General features: G+C 41.9%; 1 protein-coding gene across 1 annotated transcript in view; it reads left to right on the top strand.

Moving 5' to 3' along the window:
• Positions 1-411: 411 nt before the first annotated feature.
• The window catches only part of SLC17A8 (solute carrier family 17 member 8), a 54,868-nt gene continuing 31,499 nt past the window's right edge, over positions 412-23,780 (top strand). The window contains exons 1-2 of the mRNA XM_045464191.1: positions 412-1,163; positions 22,119-22,371. Coding sequence (XP_045320147.1) covers positions 1,063-1,163; positions 22,119-22,371 — 354 coding nt within the window. The 5' untranslated portion in view covers positions 412-1,062. The remainder of the gene's footprint in view (positions 1,164-22,118; positions 22,372-23,780) is intronic.

Genomic DNA, 23,780 nt, shown 5'->3' on the forward strand with positions numbered 1-23,780 from the left:
AGAGGATATAGCTTGAGCAAAACTCAGAGGCGACATGGAGCTTGATGAATTCAGTAAAGGGCTGATATGAAGAGCAGAGTAATAAGAAATAAGGCTGGGGTCCCATGGAGGGCCTTGTGAGCCATGATAGAGAATAAAGAATGTGGATTTCTCCTGAGGACAGTGAGGATCAGTGAAGAAGCCTAAGCAGGTACTAGGACCAGCTCAGATACCTTCAGTGAGGTGGTCCCAATGGCACCCCCACACCACACCTTGAGGGATCCTGCTCTGTTGATCAGGAGAAAATAAATGCCTTCCTAGATGTTTGCCTTTAGCCTGCTTGAGTGCAAGCGCCCCTCCAAGGACCACATCCCTACTAGTGTCTGGCAGAAAAACTGTTTAATGTTTCCCACGAGGGGCATAAAAGGCATCATGTGGTGGCTGAGAGCCTGTCTGTAAGGCCAGACCTCAGAGAAGCAGAGGACTTGTAAATGCTTCATACACTCCACCCTGGGTGTCTGCTCTGGCTGAGAGCCCATTAATAAGCCCCAGCGGCTGAGGGGCAGGTATTGTGCCGGTTACTATAGCATCACCTTGGAAAGGATCACTCCGTGAGAGCCATGGGCTGAGTGAGGCAGGAGGGGGATGTGGTCAGAAGCAGCAGGAGGGGCTGGAGAAAGGCTGCAGTTGCTGTCGCTGGTCTCAGGACACCTCGTGGGCTGGAGCCCACTTCAGCTTCTCCAGCTGCAGCCCCAGGGAGGGAGTGAGGCTGCGCTCAGCCTGAGAGTGGCTGCCAGAGACAGCGCCACAGGCTGCTGCTGAGCTTGTAGCTTTCAAGGGACTGAATTCCCAGCCAGACACTACTTGGCCTCTTTTTGCGGGGAGGGGGAGCGGTTTGTCTCCTCTTGAAAGATCTGGGCTGGGTTTCATCTCCTTTTTGATTTTAAGTAGTTACCTCCATGAGAACTGACTTCAGGGTGTTCATCGAGGGAAGCAGAGTGGTCCCCATGCTGGAAATGAGAAAGCATGACAGTTTCTGAGACTTGACTCTTAGTGCTCGGAGGTCCCCCATACCCATTCAAAATGCCTTTTAAAGCATTTGATACCTTCAAAGAAAAAATTCTGAAACCTGGAAAGGAAGGAGTGAAGAACGCCGTGGGAGATTCGTTGGGGATTTTACAAAGGTAAAGTTTGAATGCAAACTTTAGGTTTATTTCTGAGTAGTTTCACATTGCCAATGCTTGAGAGGCTTTGCTTCATGTTTTAAAAGCCACATTTTTAAAGAGGAGTGGGTAGGTCAGATTAGATGGCTTCTGGATCCCCTTCCAGCTCCAACACGCTACGTCTGGAGGGGGAAAAAAAAAAAAAAGATGCATCGAAAGTATAGGGTTGAATTAAGAAAATACCGAGATAGGCGTTCTGCTTATATGGTAGTATTGGTACTTACCAGAGATGGTGATATTGCATATTGTGTGTTTGGCATTCAATTGGAAGAGGTATAGGGAGATAATATTTCATGTTAACTCAATAATAATGACAAAATCAGGAACCACTTTATATTGTATGCTTTTGGTTGAAATAATTTTTAGGAATTTTTCACTATAAATCAAAATTAAGGATGTGTTTAGATTGTTATATAAACTAGAGGGGTTGCTGATTGTGTGGTTTTGAAAGAAAAGAATAGTTACACAGTAGTTTAAAGAAAGTATCTTTAAAAATTAGTATTTAAGACAAAAAGCCTTACATGGTTACAATGGGAAAATATTATGTACTATCATTAAAGTGAATGTTTTTGTCCAAACCAAAAAGATAAATCTTTTTTTAAAGTTAAATATATTATTATTAGAAGGAGAGTGTGTCACAAATGAATGAATTGATGTGACATTTTAATTTGTGATTTTTTTATAGACATAGTAAATGCCTTTCTAGGTTTTATAGATGAATTAATAAGCAGTCCTTATGTACAAGGTAAGACAACTTCTTTAATCCCTCTGATATAAATAAATGTGAAAAATACTCCTGATAAGATTTTTATATGTTTGAATGATTATTTCTAATCCTAATGAGTGAAATGCCATCTGGCATCTCCTTTTAACTTGTATATGTTATCTCTTCAATGAAAAAAAAAATTTAGTATTCAAAGGACTATTTCTAGTCACACAGAGATGCATTCCATTCCTTGGATTTTATAACACAGGGGCTCCTGTCAGTGTGAAATTTTCCACTACATCACTCTTGATGAGCTTTCCTAGTAAGAGAGCTGGGGTCAGCCCCTCATTAATTTAAAAGTTAAAAGCGAAGAGGTTTCGATTAGACCTACACTGAATTATCGTGTATAGGTAAAAACCTAGCTGACAGCAGGATAAACCAACCAGACATAGCAAATGATTGTAATGACCTTTTCTTTGAAGAATGTTTTATCCTTGTGTTGCACACTCCCCGGGTAATGTCCATCTTACTGTGGTGGTGTTCATTTGATTAAAAATGGAAAAAGAAGGTACAGTGTCTTGATTGGCATATTCAAGTATAATGACAAAGGAATCTGACAAAGTCAGGCATAAAAACCAGAGTTGACTACAATCACCATTATAATCACCAGACCCTGTACCTTAGTTTATAAAATATTTGACAAAGAAGTACTTAGGAATTTTTCTTTCCAACGTTAAGTTGAATTGCTTTTTTGAAATTTAATCACTTTCTTTGGTAAGAGACTATTGTAAGAACTGGTTTTGCTATGTTTGATTGGATGATCCTCTTGAAGATCTTTTTGTTTGCCAGATTGGTTTGCTTAGGAATAGAACAAAATTCATAATTTCCCAGTTGTGCGACCTCAGCCCTAAACAAAGCTATGTGTTTAGGACTCTGAATGGTTTCCTTGGAACTGAATCATGACACAATAGAAAAATGGCTAACACAGGGCTAGAGATGCAGAATGCACTAAAATGCATGCCAGATGTTACCACTGTTGTCTTAATTGGAGAATGACTTGAGAAAAAATAGAGCCAAACTAGAACCCCTTCTTTCAGTGATTCTAGAAAGAAGTTATTGACAGAGGATGGTTAAAACAAAAAAACAAAAAAACAAAAAAACAGGCATTAATTGACCAGCAAGCCAAGTTTACCCTAAGCTCTAGCAGTCGTTGAACAAAGCTCCAGAATTAGGGCTCTTCCAGCGAGACCAACTCTGCCACACACTCGATGTTGACCTTGTCTTAGAGGTATTTATATATAAAGGGCCTTGCCCAGGGTCTGGTATATAATGACCATTCCCTCCACTTGCTAATTTTTCACCTAAAACCAGTTGGCAGAATCCAATGGGGAAAAAAAAAATCAGAAGAAACTGTTTTCTGTTTTGTAAGGAACAAGAACATTTGGAAGTTAGAAACTCTGACTTCCTAACTTACCAAGCAGCATATAACTCACTGTCTTGTAACATTTGATACTGAAATCATCATCTAAATGGAATTCTTGGGCTGCTTTTTAATTACTGAGCATTCTGCACAGTCAGGGGAGTGGCAAATGCATAGGGAAGCATTTGAAGTTTGCACCTGGGGCTGATTACAGTCAGGCATTATTAGCCTTCCTGTTACTCCTGGAAGAGTTATTGATAAAAAGGAGCTGGACAGTTTAATCAGCTAAAAGTACAATAATATTTCAGAAGCATAGGAAGAAAGAATACATTTATTTATAGTCCAGTATTAGAACAGATGACATAGAAGGCATTAAATTTGGAAGTTAACATCTAGAAATTGACATGTAGATTTGTTCAACTTACATGACACTATGAGTGTCCTCTAATTGTCTATGTGTAATAAAATGATAATGGCAAACATTATATATTCCAGGCACTGTAAACTCATTTACTTGTATTAAACCCTATGGGGTGGGGGCTATTACAGTTACCATTTTACAGATGAGAAAGCCGAGGCACAGAGAGGTTAAGTAAGTTGTGCAAGGTCACACAGACTATAAGTGGCAGAGCTGGGTTTCCGACCAGACCTTCTATGACCACTATTCTTACTCATTACACTATGTGACCTCTCTAAGTGTCTTTGCTCTTCCCACTTACTGACTTGAGACTTAATGACTCATGTAGGCTTAGGGAGTCACTTGGGCTGCAGTGTAGCCAGCAACCTCTGGATCTTATGGCAAGTATGGGCTTTTCTCCTAATCAGTTGTAGTATGTAGTATTGAAGACTTCCCCCAAGGGAAACTGAAGGGGTGCCTACTCTCCTTATAAATATTTTTATCTTCCCTTTAAAGAGATGGACCAATCCCTGGGTGTTGTGTCCATCCTCAGCATTCAGTGCCTGTGATTTCAACATATGCACCAGACATGCCCCGTGTGCTCCATTGATAAACACAAGTGAGTGAGAGCAGGCTCTGAGGTCAGGTGGGCCCGGCCCACAGTTCTAATTGCTGTGACATCATTTACTTTCTGCCTGTACAACCTCAGGCAGCTTGGCTTCCACTTTTGCAGCCAGGGTAATTCTAGAAAAACAAAGTCAGATCACATCTCTCCTCTGCTCAAAACCTCCCCACGGTTCCCCACCTCTCTCAGAGTTAAAGCAAGCATCTTTTCAATGGCCTTCAAGGCCCTACATGGGCTGTGGGAACTTGAGAAGTCTGGCATTTCTGGCCTTCTTTCCCTGCCTCATTCTGCTCCAGCCATACTCTGCACTTTTATTGGAACTCCCCAGACCCACTGTCTTCCCAGACCTACTCTTGTGCCAGATGATGCACACTATCTTTTTCACCCTGAAAGCTTTTCTCTCTAATAGGCTGATGGTTTGTTCTCCCATGTTCACGTCTCTCATCAAAGGTTACCTTCCCAGGGAAGACTTTCCTGACCATCCTATTTAAAGATAAAGCCCCCCTCCCCCATTCCCTGTTTCTCTTCCCTGCTTTATTTTGCTCCATTTCTACCTCTAAAAGCAGAGCCTGAAACAGGGATTTGGAGAGTCTAGGATATGATTTATTGGGGGTGAGGTTGGGAGGGAGTAAATCAGGATAGTAAAGGAGAACACCAAGCAAAGATGTGATCTTAGGTAATGCACAGGGATCGGAGCAGGAGGATCACTGAGTTGTCCCTTTAAGCAAAAGAGCCAGCCTTTTATGTCTCTGCATCAGTCAGTCATTGACTGTGGGCTGTCCCTGCTGAGGATTAGGACCAGTTCAGGACCAGTCAGCCATGCCACTATGGTGACCTTTGGCGTTGCTTTTTGGTCTTGGCCTGAGGACACCAACATGACTGGGAAGCAGTTATAACTATATTTAATGGAATTTTCATTGCATTCCCAAGTGGAAGAATTCTTCCTGGGGCATCAGAACTCCTAAACCCAGTGGGTCTAAAATTGAAGAGGTGAGATATTCCAGAAGTGGGTTACTGGGAATGATGATAAATGGACTACTTCTACTTTTATCCCTTCTTTCTCAGACCAGTGTATTCCACCTGTTGGGGACATAGCACTATTACAATAACTATCGGTTTATGGAACATACTGCATCCTGAAGGATGGTGCTCTATCCTAGCAGGCATTCCTCTCTGAACTGATGCCTCAGTGGCATCTTTAAGAGGCTTCCTCAGCTCTGGCAGGCTACCCTTCTGCACACTGAAGCTTGTGGTAGGTCCAGTGGATGCCATTGTTATGCGCCCCCTGCTATATTTCCTTTGCCATAAATTGGGTGTCTTGGTCTTAGGTGATGTTATGTGGGATTTCATGTTGGCTGATCAGGATTCTGTGAATCCTCAGATAGTGATACTGGCCAAGACTTGCAGGCTCATATATGGAATATATGTCAGCCCCACCCACTCAAGATGAATTGCTACTCTTTCCAAGATGGAAGGAGTCAGATATAAATAGTTTGCCACCAAGAAGCTGGTTTTTCCTGAGGGATTGTGCCATAGCAGGGACTCAGCATTGGTTTTGGTGCTGACAGCAGTGGTAGCCACGTCAGTCTCGGTGAGTGGGATCCCAAGCACAGTCTCCAGCTCTGCTATCATGGCCACTCCACGTGCCACTGCTCTAGAACTGGGCGGCTGAGAGCAGAAGCTGGCTAATATCCACCAGCCAAGCCAGCCGTCCATTGACCGTTCAGTTCCCTTTCCAAAGGGAAGGTCTGTGATGTGTGTTCATGAGCAGCCCAAACATCTCACACTCTGTCCGTACTCTGTGTTCATCCTCTTGTCTGTCAGTTGCTGTGAGTCAGACCCCTCAAATGCCATTCTGACCTTGCTATCCTTCTCTCTGATCTTGAAGTGCTGCCATTGGCCTCTGCTACTGCCAGATTCTAGTGTTCTGACTGCCCCGGGGAGCCCAGTTCTGGAACAGTATCCCCTGCTGTCAGACGGGATCTGCCTAGGACAGCCACTGCAGAGAGGCTCACTGGTGCTGATGGCCCCATGACCCTGCATTCCTTATTGCCTTGGTAAATGGAATGTGGTTCCTCTGGCTTCCTGAGGAATATAGTTAGCTTGTGGGTTTTCTGCCTTATCTAGTAAATACGTATAGCATATCTCCTTTTTTGAGACTTTCAGTCCCTTTCTCTACAACCTGCCATAATAGTTCTGGCATTTCTCCTAAAAAACAAAAACAGTTGGGGTTCCTGGGTGGCTCAGTCGGTTGAGTGTCCGACTTTGGCTCAGGTCATGGTCTCGCAGCTTGTGGGTTCGTGCCCTACCTTGGGCTTTGTGCTGACAGCTCAGAGCCTGGAGCCTGCTTTGGATTCTGTCTGCCTCTTTCTCTGTCCCTCCCCTGCTCGTGCTCTGTCTCTCTGTCAAAAATAAATAAACATCAAAAAATTTTTTTGAAAAAATAAAAAACAAAAACGGTTAAAGGGACACCTATTTATTGACGATTCTGATTGACATTGAAAATATGTCATGAATTTTTATTCTAAATAACAGACCTCAAAATTTTAGCTAATTTAATCCTCACTAATTCATCTATATGGGCCACTCAAATTTAGTAGTCACTGTAATAGGCATTAAAAAATGAAATAGGCCTATAATTTAGGTTTATCAGACAAAGAAGGAAAGGAGAGAAAGTAGGCCCCTGAACCCAAAGAAGAATATTCTTCTGGCCTTGATTATTCTCTCTTTGAAATGAATCTGAATGGCAAGAGGAATGATGTTGGACATGCTTATTAAACCATGACCTGACTTCTCCTGGTCCCTATCTTTATGTTCTTATTCAAAGGGTGAAGTCATTCATGGTCAGAAGTCACTGATAGTCAAATCCACATCAACAATCTGCTCTGCTCAATTATTGACCCACAAGAAACTCTTGAGTCATTTTTTTTTTTAAACGTGAGAGTGGCCAATCTCTGCCCACAGTGCAGTAATGACTAGAAATTAGTACATAATTATTCTTTTTAAACGAGAGAGAAATTGTCAGGCTCTTCTTGGCACCTCTACTTTGTCTAAACTTCTGAGAGCCATACTAGTAGCTCATTAGAACTATTTCTTCTGGCCTTTGCCAGGATGTTAAATCCTGTCTCAAGGGAGAATACCCCTTGCATTAATTTTTCCTAAGGCTGCTATAACAAAGCACCACAAACTGAATGGCTTACATTTATTTATTCTCTTACCATTCTGGAGGCCAGAAGTCCAAAAGCAAGGTGTCAGCAGGACCACACTCTCTCTGAAGACTCGGAGGAGGATTTATCTCTGCCTCCTCCTCGCTTCTGGAGGCTGCTGGTAGTCCTTGGCATTCCTTGGCTTGTAGACACACATCACTCCAGTCTCTGCGTCTGTTGTCACATGGCTTTCTTCCCAGAGTTTCCGTGTCTATCTGCTAATTCCCCTATTTTTATAGGGACACCAGTTGTTGGCTAAGGGCCCACTCTGATCCAGTATGACCTCGTCTTAACTTGACTACCTCTGCAAAGACCCTATTTCTAAATAAAGTCATATTCACAGGCACTGGAAGGTTAAGATTTCAACATATATTTTTGTTTTTATTTGGAAGCACTGTCCTGATTTTTAAACTCTGGAAATTAGGGGAGCCTGGGTGGCTCAGTCGGTTGGACGGCCGACTTCGGCTCAGGTCATGATCTCGTGGTCTGTGAGTTCGAGCCTCGCGTTGGGCTCTGTGCTGACAGCTCAGAGCCTGGAGCCTGTTTCAGATTCTGTGTCTCCCTCTCTCTGACCCTCCCCCGTTCATGCTCTGTCTCCCTCTGTCTCAAAAATAAAAATAAATGTTAAACTCTGGAAATTAATCCAAATTCTAAAAAACCATACACACACCAAACCATAAACCGAAACCTGTCTGTGGGCCAGACTGGCCTTTGAGCTGTCAGTTTGTCACCTGTAGCTTAGGCTTTTGGAATAAAAAAGCCATAGAGATCAAGTTTTTTTTTTTTTTTCCTTATGATCTATCTTATCATGTCCTGATTAGGTAATAACAACTGACTCTCTCCTTGAACGAGGGGACAGGAAAGGTTGAAATTATCTGGAGAAAAATAAAAACAAGTTAACACTTCAAAATTTGTGGAAATGTGCTAGGTGCTAGGGATACTTAGCTCCTGACTTTGAGCTTATAGTCTACTGGAAGAGGGAGATATTAATTTGAAAAATTACAAAAATACAGGTACTATGACATTATTGATTGGGTAGGAGTTGACCAGGTACATTATTTTGAGATCTTTTTGAATCTGATGTCCTGAGAGCCACACTCATGAGATCCTATTTCAAATCCCAAACTAGCTCTGGGAGTCAGATTTTAAATCCCTCCCCCCTTTTTTAAAACTTATCATTTCATGGGGTGCCTGGGTGGCTCAGTTGGTTAAGCATCTGACTTTGGCTCAGGTCACAATCTCATGGTTCATGAGTTCGAGCCCTGCATCAGGCTCTGTGCTGACAGCTCAGAGCCTGGAGCCTGCTTCAGATTCTGTGTCTCCCTCTCTCTCTGCCCCTCCCCTGCTCATACTCTCTCTCAAAAATAAATAAGGCATTAAAAAAGAAGTTATCATTTCATGATTATTTATCAGGTGCTAGGAATGATACTGAGTGCTTCATAAGTTTTATCTCATTTAGTGCTCACAATAGTTCTGTTCAGAGAGGTCTAAGTAACTTGCTCAATTTCAGACAGCTAATAAATACCAAACTCAGCATTTGACACAGGACTGTCTGACTCTAGAGCATGTTCCTTCAATCCCTCTTCAGTATTGCTTCTCAGAACCTTTAAAAATGTTTAGTTAGGTGAAGCACTTGATATTTGTAAGGTGCTTTCTGGTTAGGTCCTGCAGCATTCTAGAAGTAGGCCTGATATCAAATCTGGGTTGTGTTTTCACTTCACCCACTGCAGCTGGGTGATTCTTGGGCAAGTCTCTTTTCCTTTTTAAGTGTTTTAAATGTTTTTAAATGTTTTTTTAAATATTTATTTATTTTGAGAGAGAGTGAACTCAAGTGGGGGAGGGGCAGAGAGAGAGAGTGAGGGTGAGAGAATCCCAAGCAGACTCCACACTGTCAGCTTGGAGCTTGAGGTGGGCTCAATCCTACGACTGCAAAATCACGACCTAAGCCGATATCAAGAGTCAGATGCTCAATCAACTGAGCTGCCCAGGCACCCCTTGGGCAAGTTTCTGAAATGTTCTGAGTCTCAGTCTCCCAAGCTGTAAGAGAGGAATAAATTCTACTTCTCAAGATTGTTCTGAGGATTAAGGGAGATATTATATATACACATATATATAATACCTCACCCTGTACTAGTGTAGGATGTAGTCGATATTTTTCAATTCCCTTGCTTTTTCCAGTAGAATAGCAACTTAATGATTGTGTAAAAACCAGTCTGAAGTAAATGTGACCCTTCTGGAAGGTAAATTAGAGTACCACCTTAGTCTGCTTGGGCTGCTGTCACAAAGTACCAGAGACTGGGTAACTAATTTAGCAGAAATTTATTTTCTCACAGTTTTGGAGGCTCCAAGTCCAACATATTACCTCTTTAGGGCCCTTTGTCCAAATACATTCTGAGGTCCTGACGGTTAAGGCTTCAACATAAGAATTGAAGGTGGTAACCGTGGGGACACAGTTCAGCCCATAATACATACTTACCAGGGGCACCTGGGTGGCTCATTCGGTTAAGGGTCTGACTGGCTCAGGTCATGATCTCGTGGTTCTTGAGTTACATTGGGGTCTGTGCTGACAACTCAGAGCCTGGAGCCTGCTTCAGATTCTGTGTCTCTGTCTCTCTCTGCCCCCCCCCCCCCCCCCCGCTTACGCTCTGTGTGTGTGTGTGTGTCTCTCTCTCTCTCTCAAAAAATAAACATTAAAAAAAATAAACACTTACCATAAGTGAGCAAGTGAATGGATTTTTATTTTATTTTAATGTTTGTTTATTTTTGAGAGAGAGAGAGAAAGAGAGAGACAGAGAGCAAGTGGGGGAGGAACAGAGAGAGAGAGAGAGAATCTGAGAGAGAGAGATAGCGAGAGCGAGAGCAAGAGCGAGAGCAAGAGAGAGAGAGAGACAGACAGAATCCGAAGTAGGCTCCAGGCTCTGAACTGTCAGCACAGAGCCCAACGCAGGGCTCAAACTCACAAACTGTGAGATCATGACTGAGCTAAAGTCGGACACTTAACCAATTGGGCGACCCAGGCGCCCAAGTGAATGGATTTTAAAAGTCATAAAATGATCTGTAAGTCTGTTTGCTTTGTGCTCCAAATGTTGACCTTACTGCCTACCAGACCAAATCAAACCAAACCTGCTCCATAATTACTGGATACATTTGAATTCTTAAGTAAGTAAGCAGTTAGACTCCTAGGGCTGAGCTGTTTACTGGACAACTGTTTGTGAACAGTGAGCTTGTACTTCTCTAGTGTGTAAGGAGCCAGCAGCCCACAGATAGCAGCTCTCTGTATTTGGAGAGACAAGACAGACGTTGCCCTGGCAAGAATGAAGATTCTTTGATCTTATAGACCAAGCGCAGACAAACACCTAAAAACCTAATATGATAAAGAGCTCTTTAGGATAATTAAAGCTCTCCACTTCCGAAGAAAGGAGTCCCTTTTTCTTACTCTTATGACCCCACTCCTCTTTAGAAAAACAAACAAACTCGTTTCTGGGCAAGGGTGAATAGATCTTTGTTCCACTATTTAACTGTTTTTAAAACAACTCAAACCTGACTCTGAGGCCCTAGCCTGGTGTAAATGAACTTTCAGTTGATATGGGTGGGCCCCTCCTGCCACAAACAGATTGTGCAAAGGACCCACATACAACTCAGGAGGTCCCTCTAGTGGGGGTGATCCATGTTTGGGTCTGGTTCCATGGTGGCTTGAAGTCTGGTGACTCTGCTAGTACTTTAAGCAAGGGAAACTGGGACCCAGGGCCCAGGCCTCTTCTCCACAGCTCCCCGTATCCTATCTCCAACTCAGGGGAGTGCTGTAAGAGGTGGTTCAATTGAGGTGAGGCAGCTATAGGTCCTGCTACTTGGGGAGCCCACACTTCTTTCCTTGTGGTATATCTTCCTGTTTACCACACTCCTCTTTCCTTTCTCTCTGTCCCCCATACTGTTGTATCCTCTCTCTGGAAACTCTCAGGACACCCAAGATGGCATCATGCACACAGAGAGTGCTTGTGTTGGTTCAGGTCCTCCAAGAAGGAGATGCTAGGACAGGAACAGATTCTCTAAGGGAAAATAGGGAAAGAGCTGAGGGGGGCTGGGAGAGCATTTGGACTGCGATGCTATCTGTGTAGGGGAAAGAGTGGGGAGATTTTGTAGAAAGAGTCTCAGACTACACCCCAGTACTAGAAGATTTTGTAAGAACAATGGGGAGTCCTGGAGCCAGTTGCCCATCAGAGGCATCCCACCTCTTGCAGGAAAGGGCCTGCCTTCTATCCCTGCTGTGTTCAGTGTTTGGTGGGAAGCAGCCTGTGGGAAGGTAGTACTCCAGCCAAAATCCTGGTGCATTCAGAGCATATCAGCTGAGATTGTCTTTAATTAAGCTCCTCAAGACTCCACGGTGCCTGAAAATGTTAGTCTGTGTTACTCTTCATCCAAAGCACGTGACTGATTATAGAGAAATGCTAAGCTTATAGCTTGTAACAATTTTATTACTAGCAGTAATAGTAGTACTTACCATTTACAGAAAGCTCTTTTATGTACCAGGCACTGCACTAAATAATTTATGTGCATAGTGTGTCATTTAATCACTAAAACAACCCTATGAGATAGCTATGATCATTAGCCCATTTTAGAAATGGGTGTTGTTATGGACTGAATTGTGTTCCCCCCAAATTCATATGTTGAAGTCCTAACCCCCAGTGCCTCAGAATATGACTGTTTTTGGAGATAGGCTCTTTAAAAAGGTAATTAAAAAAATCATTATTTCACTATATGCTAACTAACTTGGATGTAAATTAAAAAGTAAATAAAAAAAAGGTAATTAAAAAGAGAGAGAGTGAGAGGGAGACTCTTAACTATAGAGAACAAACTGATGGTTACCAGAGGGGAGAGTGGGAGGGGGAATGGTTGAAATAGGTGAAAGGGATTAAGCATACACTTATCTTGATGAGCCCTGAGTAATATATAGAATTGTTGAATCACTATATTGTACACCTGAAACTAATATGACACTGTATGTTAACTATACTGGAGTCAAAATGAAAAGCTTAGCAAAAGAATAAATAAAAGAATGCAGAGATAAAACAAACAAAAGAATACAAATATTAAACAAACAAACAAACAAACAAAATAGGTAATTAAGTTAAAATGTAGTCTTTAGGGTGGGTCCTAATCCAAATGACTGGTGTTATATGAAAAGGACATTTGGGCACAGAGATATGCAGAGGGAAGGTAATGTGGAGACAGCCATCTGCAGGCCAAGGAGAGAGGCCTTAGGAAAAACCAATCCTGCCGACACCTTGACCTTGGACTTCTGGCCTCCAGAACTGTGAAAAAATAAAGTTTTGTTGTTTGAGCCACTCAGTGTGTGGTACTTTGTTATGGCAGCTCTGGCAAACTAATACCAGCATATTGTGGCTTAGAATGCTCAAGTGGCTTGGCCAAAGTCACAGGCTAGCACATGGGAGAAATAGCACTCAGTTGCTTTCATTCCAGAGTCCATTCTCTTACTTTCCTCTACTTGGGTTGTTCAGGGTGGCTTGGGCAAGGGCCACAAAGTCATGGAATGTAGATGGCAAGGTGACTCAGGAAGATCACTGAGGCAGAACATAGCCTGGCAAGCTGGGAACACCCATGAGAGGGAACCAGGAGACCTGATAGTCAGGAGAAAACGTTTCCACCTTGCCTCTACCCTTTCTGGCTGTGTGGTCTTGGCCAATCCACTCCTGCTTTCTGGACTAGAGTTACATTTGTGCCAAATGGAAGTATTAGCCTTCCTATGTCTCACTGAACTTTTTTAACCATAATGAAATCATGATATGAAAGTGTGGGGAGAGAGAACTGAATTTGCTTTATACAAATATTAGTGTGGTTGTATATTATCCCTGTTTTAGCAAATACTAAGAGTACTATAGTAATGCTCTGTCAACATTAGAGCATTACTAATGAGCAATAGCATTCCATGCTATTCAAATTATATATGTTCTGATGCCAGAAATTCATGGAGAACACTGGGGCTGCACATTATGCAGAGTCCTAGGACTCTTAGACATCAATGTAAATGGCAATACATGGCATCAATGCTCAGTCTAGCAGAATGGACTATTAAATGTTTGTGAGGATTAATGTAATAAAAGTAGCTGGTATATATTGAGTTTTTACATGTGTTAAGTTCTGTTCTACATGATCTAAATATAATAATCCACTTATGACAATCCTGAGCAGAACCCCACAAAGAAGAAACTATTTTTATAATTCCTAGGTTACAGATGAAGAAACTGAAGCCCAGACATGTTAACTAGGCCAAAGTCACACAGTTAAGTAAGTGGAAGTGTAAATATTCAAGCTAAGTCACACTGGCTCCTGGATTGGATATGGGGTGGAGAAGAAATGAAACATCCAGGATGGCTTCAAGATTTTTGCCTGAGCAAACCAGTGGAACAAAATTATCATTTCTTGGGATGGGAAAGATCTTAGGAATTAATATTTTTGGGGGAAACTCAGTTTGGGTATGTTAAGTTTGAGATGTTGATTATGTGTCCAAGGAGATGTCAATTAAGTCTCTATATGAAAATTGGGATCTGTCAACATATGCATTGTATCTAAAGCCCACAGATGGAATAAGGTCATCTATAGAGTATCAATAGAAAACAAAAGAGATCTGTGGGCTGAGTCCTGGGCATCCCAGTGCTTATAGGTCAAGGAAGTAGGGAATCAGTCTAAGGGGACAAAACAGAGGGAGTAGTCAGAGCACTAAGAAGAAGAGCACATGAGTGTGGTTTCCTGAGAGAAAATAAAGAAGAGAGAGTAATCAGTCGTATTAAGTGCTGCTGATAGGCTGGCTACATGATGACCAAAGATTGAGGACCATTGGAATGAGCTGATGACCTTAAGAAAAGCAATTTTCTTGGACAGGTTGGGGGATACCTGGTTGGAGTGTGTGCAAGACAGAATGGGAGGAGAGGAATTGAGGACAGTAACTTCCAATTTTTCTAAAAAAGGAAGATGAGAAATGGGAGGGAGAGGTAGCTGGAGGAGAAAGTGTTTTTATTTTAAATTTTAAGGTGGGAAAAATAAGAGCATGTTTGTAGACAATAAGAATGATCTAGTAGAGAGGAGAAAATAATTGATGAGATATTGGAGCGGGAATTTCTGGAACAATATCCTTGAGTAGATGAGAGGGTGTGAGATTTGGTTGGCCTTGGGTAGAAGCATGGATAATTACTGAAGAAAAGGTAGAATACATCAGTATAAGTGCAGTTAGGTAGATAGGTACACTGAGAGGTTGTTGAAGTTCTCTTCTGGTTTCTTCAGTGTGCACACATTTATTAAGCTACCACTCTGAGCTCAGTTAAAATTGAAAGTTCCTTCCCTTGTTTTATCATTGCTCTTCACTTTGATTTCAATAAAACCTGCATCTTCCAGAATTATAGCTCCTTGTATATGTGTATTTCTTCTTCATCAGCTTAAGAGATCAAGGAGGGCAGAGGACATGTCACATTCTTCATTGTTCCCTAACAGTTGGCACAGTCCCTGACACACAGTACTCACTGAATAAATACTTGATGAATTGAATCTAGCTTACTTGTTTCTCTATACATATACTTTAGACCTGATTTTGCTTGAGAATTAAGAAGCTTCCAAGATCATATTCTCTACAGATTGGTGGGAAAATTATTCCGTGTTTCAATCTATTCTGTTAATCATTGTATTAGCTACTTATTGCTGAATTTCATATTCATGGAAACTTACAAGGTTTGCTCATTTTTACAAAAACTTGAACATTAATTAGGCCATGGCAACATTCTCAAAAGGGTTACAATATATAAGAAGATACAAATAGCTCCTTTTATAATTGACATAGTGTTCAGTTTGCCAAATTACTTTTTATTTTTTTTGAGAAAAGGATAAATTCACTATAACTGACATACCATAATCTGAACCTATAGAAGTCAATGAAAAATCCTACCATCTGGTTAAAAGGTGCCAAAGGATCACCTCCTTAGAAGAACCACCTAGGAAGAAAGGATATACAACCAACTGGGTACATGTTGTGAGAGAAAATGTACCTCCCTACCTCTAGCTAAGAAAAAAATCTGCAGATGGGTTGATTTTCCACTGTGTATCTTTTTATTTTTTATTTATTTATTTATTTATTTATTTTTTTCCAGAGTGGTTGGACTATTTTATTTTTATTTTTTTTTATTATATGAAATTTATTGTCAAATTGGTTTCCATACAACACCCAGTGCTCATCCCAAAAGGTGCCCTCCTCAATACCCATCACCCACCCTCTGCTCCCTCCCACCCCCCATCAACCCTCAGTTTGTTCTCAGTTTTTAAGAGTCTCTTATGCTTTGGCTCTCTTCCACTCTAACCTCTTTTTTCTTTTTTTCCTTCCCCTCCCCCATGGGTTTCTGTTAAGTTTCTCAGGATCCACATAAGAGTGAGACCATATGGTATCTGTCTTTCTCTGTATGGCTTATTTCACTTAGCATAACACTCTCCAGTTCCATCCATCTTACTACAAAGGGCCATATTTCATTCTTTCTCATTGCCACATAGTACTCCATTGTGTATATAAACCACAATTTCTTTATCCATTCATCAGTTGATGGACATTTAGGCTCTTTCCATAATTTGGCTATTGTTGAGAGTGCTGCTATGAACATTGGGGTACAAGTGCCCCTATGTATCAGTACTCCTGTAGCCCTTGGATAAATTCCTAGCAGTGCTATTGCTGGGTCATAGGGTAGGTCTATTTTTAATTTTCTGAGGAACCTCCACACTGCTTTCCAGAGTGGCTGCACCAATTTGCATTCCCACCAACAGTGCAAGAGGGTTCCCGTTTCTCCACATCCTCTCCAGCATCTATAGTCTCCTGATTTGTTCATTTTGGCCACTCTGACTGGCGTGAGGTGATACCTGAGGGTGGTTTTGATTTGTATTTCCCTGATAAGGAGCGACGCTGAACATCTTTTCATGTGCCTGTTGGCCATCCGGATGTCTTCTTTAGAGAAGTGTCTATTCATGTTTTCTGCCCATTTCTTCACTGGGTTATTTGTTTTTCGGGTGTGGAGTTTGGTGAGTTCTTTATAGATTCTGGATACTAGCCCTTTGTCCGATATGTCATTTGCAAATATCTTTTCCCATTCCGTTGGTTGCCTTTTAGTTTTGTTGGTTGTTTCCTTTGCTGTGCAGAAGCTTTTTATCTTCATAAGGTCCCAGTAATTCACTTTTGCTTTTAATTCCCTTGCCTTTGGGGATGTGTCGAGTAAGAGATTGCTACGGCTGAGGTCAGAGAGGTCTTTTCCTGCTTTCTCCTCTAAGGTTTTGATGATTTCCTGTCTCACATTCAGGTCCTTTATCCATTTTGAACATATTTTTGTGAATGGTGTGAGAAAGTGGTCTAGTTTCAATCTTCTGCATGTTGCTGTCCAGTTCTCCCAGCACCATTTGTTAAAGAGACTGTCTTTTTTCCATTGGATGTTCTTTCCTGCTTTGTCAAAGATGAGTTGGCCATACGTTTGTGGGTCTAGTTCTGGGGTTTCTATTCTATTCCATTGGTCTATGTGTCTGTTTTTGTGCCAATACCATGCTGTCTTGATGATGACAGCTTTGTAGTAGAGGCTAAAGTCTGGGATTGTGATGCCTCCTGCATTGGTCTTCTTCTTCAAAATTCCTTTGGCTATTCGGGGCCTTTTGTGGTTCCATATGAATTTTAGGATTGCTTGTTCTAGTTTCGAAAAGAATGCTGGTGCAATTTTGATTGGGATTGCATTGAATGTGTAGATAGCTTTGGGTAGTATTGACATTTTGACAATATTTATTCTTCCAATCCATGAGCAGGGAATGTCTTTCCATTTCTTTAAATCTTCTTCAATTACCTTCATAAGCTTTCTATAGTTTTCAGCATACAGATCCTTTACATCTTTGGTTAGATTTATTCCTAGGTATTTTATGCTTCTTGGTGCAATTGTGAATGGGATCAGTTTCTTTATTTGTCTTTCTGTTGCTTCATTGTTAGTGTATAAGAATGCAACTGATTTCTGTACATTGATTTTGTATCCTGCAACTTTGCTGAATTCATGTATCAATTCTAGCAGACTTTTGGTGGAGTCTATCGGATTTTCCATGTATAATATCATGTCATCTGCAAAGAGCGAAAGCTTGACTTCATCTTTGCCAATTTTGATGCCTTTGATTTCCTTTTGTTGTCTGATTGCTGATGCTAGAACTTCCAGCACTATGTTAAACAACAGCGGTGAGAGTGGGCATCCCTGTCGTGTTCCTGATCTCAGGGAAAAAGCTCTCAGTTTTTCCCCGTTGAGGATGATGTTAGCTGTGGGCTTTTCATAAATGGTTTTTATGATCTTTAAGTATGTTCCTTCTATCCCGACTTTCTCGAGGGTTTTTATTAAGAAAGGTGCTGGATTTTGTCAAAGGCCTTTTCTGCATCGATTGATAGGATCATATGGTTCTTCTCTTTTTTTTTGTTAATGTGATGTATCACGTTGATTGATTTGCGAATGTTGAACCAGCCCTGCATCCCAGGAATGAATCCCACTTGATCATGGTGAATAATTCTTTATATGCTGTTGAATTCGATTTGCTAGTATCTTATTGAGAATTTTTGCATCCATATTCATCAGGGATATTGGCCGGTAGTTCTCTTTTTTTCCTGGGTCTCTGTCTGGTTTAGGAATCAAAGTAATACCGGCTTCATAGAATGAGTCTGGAAGTTTTCCTTCCCTTTCTATTTCTTGGAATAGCTTGAGAAGGATAGATATTATCTCTGCTTTAAACGTCTGGTAGAACTCCCCTGGGAAGCCATCTGGTCCTGGACTCTTATTTGTTGGGAGATTTTTGATGACTGATTCAATTTCTTCGCTGGTTATGGGTCTGTTCAAGCTTTCTATTTCCTCCTGATTGAGTTTTGGAAGAGTGTGGGTGTTCAGGAATTTGTCCATTTCTTCCAGGTTGTCCAATTTGTTGGCATATAATTTTTCATAGTATTCCCTGATAATTGCTTGTATCTCTGAGGGATTGGTTGTAATAATTCCATTTTCATTCATGATTTTATCTATTTGGGTCATCTCCCTTTTCTTTTTGAGAAGCCTGGCTAGAGGTTTGTCAATTTTGTTTATTTTTTCAAAAAACCAACTCTTGGTTTCGTTGATCTGCTCTACAGTTTTTTTAGACTCTATATTGTTTATTTCTGCTCTGATCTTTATTATTTCTCTTCTTCTGCTGGGTTTGGGGTGTCTTTGCTGTTCTGCTTCTATTTCCTTTAGGTGTGCTGTTAGATTTTGTATTTGGGATTTTTCTTGTTTCTTGAGATAGGCCTGGATTGCAATGTATTCTCCTCTCAGGACTGCCTTCGCTGCGTCCCAAAGCGTTTGGATTGTTGTATTTTCATTTTCGTTTGTTTCCATATATTTTTAAATTTCTTCTCTAATTGCCTGGTTGACCCACTCATTCGTTAGTAGGGTGTTCTTTAACCTCCATGCTTTTGGAGGTTTTCCAGACTTTTTTCTGTGGTGGATTTCAAGCGTCATAGCATTGTGGTCTGAAAGTATGCATGGTATAATTTCAATTCTGGTAAACTTATGAAGGGCTGTTTTGTGACCCAGTATATGATCTATCTTGGAGAATGTTCCATGTGCACTCGAGAAGAAAGTATATTCTGTTGCTTTGGGATGCAGAGTTCTAAATATATCTGTCAAATCCATCTGATCCAATGCCTCATTCAGGGCCCTTGTTTCTTTACTGACCGTGTGTCTAGATGATCTATCCATTTCTGTAAGTGGGGTGTTAAAGTCCCCTGCAATGACCACATTCTTATCAATAAGGTTGCTTATGTTTATGAGTAGTTGTTTTATATATTTGGGGGCTCCGGTATTCGGCGCATAGACATTTATAATTGTTAGCTCTTCCTGATGAATAGACCGTGTAACTATTATATAATGTCCTTCTTCATCTCTTGTTACAGCCTTTAATTTAAAGTCTAGTTTGTCTGATATAAGTATGGCTACTCCAGCTTTCTTTTGGCTTCCAGTAGCATGATAAATAGTTCTCCATCCCCTCACTCTCAATCTAAAGGTGTCCTCAGGTCTAAAATGAGTCTCTTGTAGACAGCAAATAGATGGGTCTTGTTTTTTTATCCATTCTGATACCCTATGTCTTTTGGTTGGCGCATTTAATCCATTTACATTCAGTGTTATTATAGAAAGATACGGGTTTAGAGTCATTGTGATGTCTGTATGTTTTATGCTTGTAGTGTTGTCTCTGGTACTTTGTCTCACAGGGTCCCCCTTAGGATCTCTTGTAGGGCTGGTTTAGTGGTGACAAATTCCTTCAGTTTTTGTTTGCCTTTATCTCTCCTAGTATTCTAAATGACAGACTTGCTGGATAAAGGATTCTCGGCTGCATATTTTTTCTGTCTAGCACACTGAAAATCTCGTGCCAATTCTTTCTGGCCTGCCAAGTTTCAAAAGAGAGATCAGTCACGAGTCTTATAGGTCTCCCTTTATATGTGAGGGCACGTTTACCCCTTGCTGCTTTCAGAATTTTCTCTTTATCCTTGTATTTTGCCAGTTTCACTATGATATGTCGTGCAGAAGATCGATTCAAGTTACGTCTGAAGGGAGTTCTCTGTGCCTCTTGGATTTCAATGCCTTTTTCCTTCCCCAGTTCAGGGAAGTTCTCAGCTATTATTTCTTCAAGTACCCCTTCAGCACCTTTCCCTCTCTCTTCCTCCTCTGGGATACCAATTATGCGTATATTATTTCTTTTTAGTGTATCACTTAGTTCTCTAATTTTCCCCTCATACTCCTGGATTTTTTTATCTCTCTTTTTCTCAGCTTCCTCTTTTTCCATAACTTTATCTTCTAGTTCACCTATTCTCTCCTCTGCCTCTTCAATCCGAGCCGTGGTGGTTTCCATTTTGTTTTGCATTTCATTTAAAGCGTTTTTCAGCTCCTCGTGACTGTTCCTTAGTCCCTTGATCTCTGTAGCAAGAGATTCTCTGCTGTCCTCTATACTGTTGTCAAGCCCAGCGATTAATTTTATGACTATTATTCTAAATTCACTTTCTGTTATATTATTTAAATCCTTTTTGATCAGCTCATTAGCTGTTGTTATTTCCTGGAGATTCTTCTGAGGGGAATTCTTCCGCTTGGTCATTTTGGATAGTCCCTGGCGTGGCGAGGACCTGCAGGGCACTTCCCCTGTGCTGTGGTGTATAACTGGAGTTGGTGGGCGGAGTCGCAGTCAGACCTGATGTCTGCCCCCAGCCCACCGCTGGGGCCACAGTCAGACTGGTGTGTGCCTACTCTTCCCCTCTCCTAGGGGCGGGATTCACTGTGGGGTGGCGTGGCCCGTCTGGGCTACTTGCACACTGCCAGGCTTGTGATGCTGGGGATCTGGCGTATTAGCTGGGGTGGGGAGGCAAGGTGCACAAGGGCAGGAGGGGCAGGCTTAGCTCGCTTCTCCTTAGGTGATCCACTTCAGGAGGGGCCCTGTGGCAGCGGGAGGGAGTCAGATCCGCTGCCGGAGGTTTGGCTCCTCCGCAGAAGCACAGAGTTGGGTGTTTTCGCGGAGCGAGGAAGTTCCCTGGCAGGAACTGGTTCTCTTTGGGATTTTGGCTGGGGGATGGGCGGGGGAGATGGCGCTGGTGAGCGCCTTTGTTCCCCACCAAACTGAGCTCTGTCGTCCGGGGGCTCAGCAGCTCTCTCTCCCTTTGTCCTCCAGCCTTCCCGCTTTCCGAGCAGAGCTGTTAACTTATGACCTCCCAGACGCTAAGTCGCGCTTGCTGTTGGAACACAGTCCTTCAGGCCCCTCCGCTTTTGCCCGCCAGACTCGGGGGCTCTGCTTGGCCGGGGAGCCGCCCCTCCGCCCCGGCTCCCTCCCGCCAGTCTGTGGAGCGCGCACCGCCTTGCCGCCCTTCCTACCCTCTTCTGTGGGCCTCTCGTCTGCGCTTGGCTCCGGCGACTCCGTTCTGCTAATCCTCTGGCGGTTTTCTGGGTTATTTAGGCAGGTGTAGGTGGAATCTAAGTGATCAGCAGGACGCGCGGTGAGCCCAGCATCCTCCTACGCCGCTATCTTCTCGGTTGGACTCCACTGTGTATCTTTTTAGCAAACTTTAGGTGCCACTAAATTGAAGGTCAAGTGTGATAGTTAGCTGGGTCATTCAATGTAGTTGAAGTCTGTCAATACTCTTCCAGCAGGAAATTCAGTAAAGCATATTGTTGAGGACACAGACTTGGACTTGACTTGTATCCCACCTAATATGACTTAGTTTCCTGATCTGTATAATGGCAAGATAACACTATCTACATCATGGAGTTGTTATGAGATTTAAATGATTTAATGCCCATAAAAGTGCAATACAATATCCAGAATATCAGTAATTTTAGCCATTATCATTTATTTTAATGACAATAACAACTTTTAGAAATTCAGGCCACATCCTACTTTGGGTTTCCCTTTTTCTTCTTTGGTATACTCTTTGTGACTAGTACACTTACTTTTTTCTCTAATCCTGGCCTTTCTTCTCTGACCATTTTTCTTTCACTGTAGAAAAATCGATGGGACCAATGATGAAGAAGATAACACTGAGCTGAATGAAGAAGGAAGGCCAGTGCAGACTTCCAGGCAGAGGCCCCCACTCTGCAACTGCCACTGCTGTGGCATCCCCAAGCGTTACATCATTGCCATTATGAGTGGGCTGGGATTCTGCATTTCCTTTGGGATTCGCTGCAATCTTGGAGTTGCCATTGTGGAAATGGTCAACAACAGCACTGTATATGTTGATGGAAAACCAGAAATTCAGGTCAGAATGTGGTGGGGGCTCTTTTGGCCATAGCTGTGCAAATGATTTGTTATAGGAAAGAAAGCATGCACCTCTTCTATTGATGTGACAAAAATGTAGAATGGCTAGAATGGCTACCACCTGCCAGTCACTGTGTAAGGTGAGGGGAATAGAATGGTGAACATCACAGAATGGGCCCTTGCCCTCATAGAGATGTACAAGTAAGTAATTATAATTCATAGTTTGGGACGCCAGTGTGGCTCAGTTGATTAAGCTTCCGGCTCTTGGCTTCTGCTCAGGTCTTGATCTCACAGTTCATGAGTTTGATCCCTGCATCAGGCTCTGTGCTGACAGTGTGGAGCCTGCTTGGGATTCTTTCTCTCACCCTCTCTCTGCTCCTACCATCCAGGCAGTGTCTCTGTCTCTCTCAAAATAAATAAGTACACTTAAAGAAAAATTCATAGCTGTTGGTGCTAAGCTAAAGGTGTTCAGAATGCTGGGTGTCATATAGGAGAACTCTACACCAGACTTTGATATTTTGAAAGAATTCCCAGAGGAAGTGATGGCTGGCTTCGAAAGATAAGGAGGAATTGACAAAGAGTGTTTGGTGGGGTGGGAAGAAGAGTGAAGAAAAAGGAACATCATGTGTTAAAGACTGTCTGAGAGAAGAGGGAGGGAGGGAGAGAGAAGGAAAGAAACAGAGAGAGAGAGGGGATGGTGTTTGGGAACTGAGATAGAAATCTTCATCTTCATCTTTTCTGTGCAAAGCCAGGGCCCCTTTGGCAACCTGTGGTAGATTTTTAAACACTTTGTCAAAACAATGTTTTAAATTCTTGCAATAAAATGCACGTGATTATAAAGGAAACCAGTTATAATAGGACACATGTCAAAGTATTTAAAAATTAAAAAAATTTTTTTAAATTTATTTTTGAGACAGAGAGAGAGACAGAGCATGAGCAGGGGAGGGGCAGAGAGAGAGGGAGACACAGAATCTGAAGCAGGCTCCAGGCTCTGAGCTGTCAGCACAGAGCCTGACGTGGGGCTTAAACTCATGGACTATGAGATCATGGCCTGAGCCAAAGTTGGACGTTTAATCGACTGAGCCACCCAGGCACCCCTCAAAGTGTTTAAAAATAAAATTCATGATATAGAGACATATGGACTTCTTCATGAACACATCAGATGATAAAATCTAGTAATGGGTCTAACGATTGCTGTAGCTTTGAAGTTTGAAGTATAAACCATAGTTTAAGATAGTGGTGACAGTTGTGATGCAAACAGATTTATAATTTCCACTAGTGATAGAGTCACAGGTAGTGATAACTACTGTGGTTTATTGTCTACATTCATGATCACAGAAAATGCTAAATTTCAGATAGCAGTTAGTCAAAATAAAAATGATGATTTTTTCCCATCCAAGTTCACAGATC

The sequence above is a fragment of the Leopardus geoffroyi genome, chromosome B4, assembly GCF_018350155.1.
Source record: "Leopardus geoffroyi isolate Oge1 chromosome B4, O.geoffroyi_Oge1_pat1.0, whole genome shotgun sequence".
Classification (NCBI taxonomy): Eukaryota; Metazoa; Chordata; class Mammalia; order Carnivora; family Felidae; genus Leopardus; species Leopardus geoffroyi.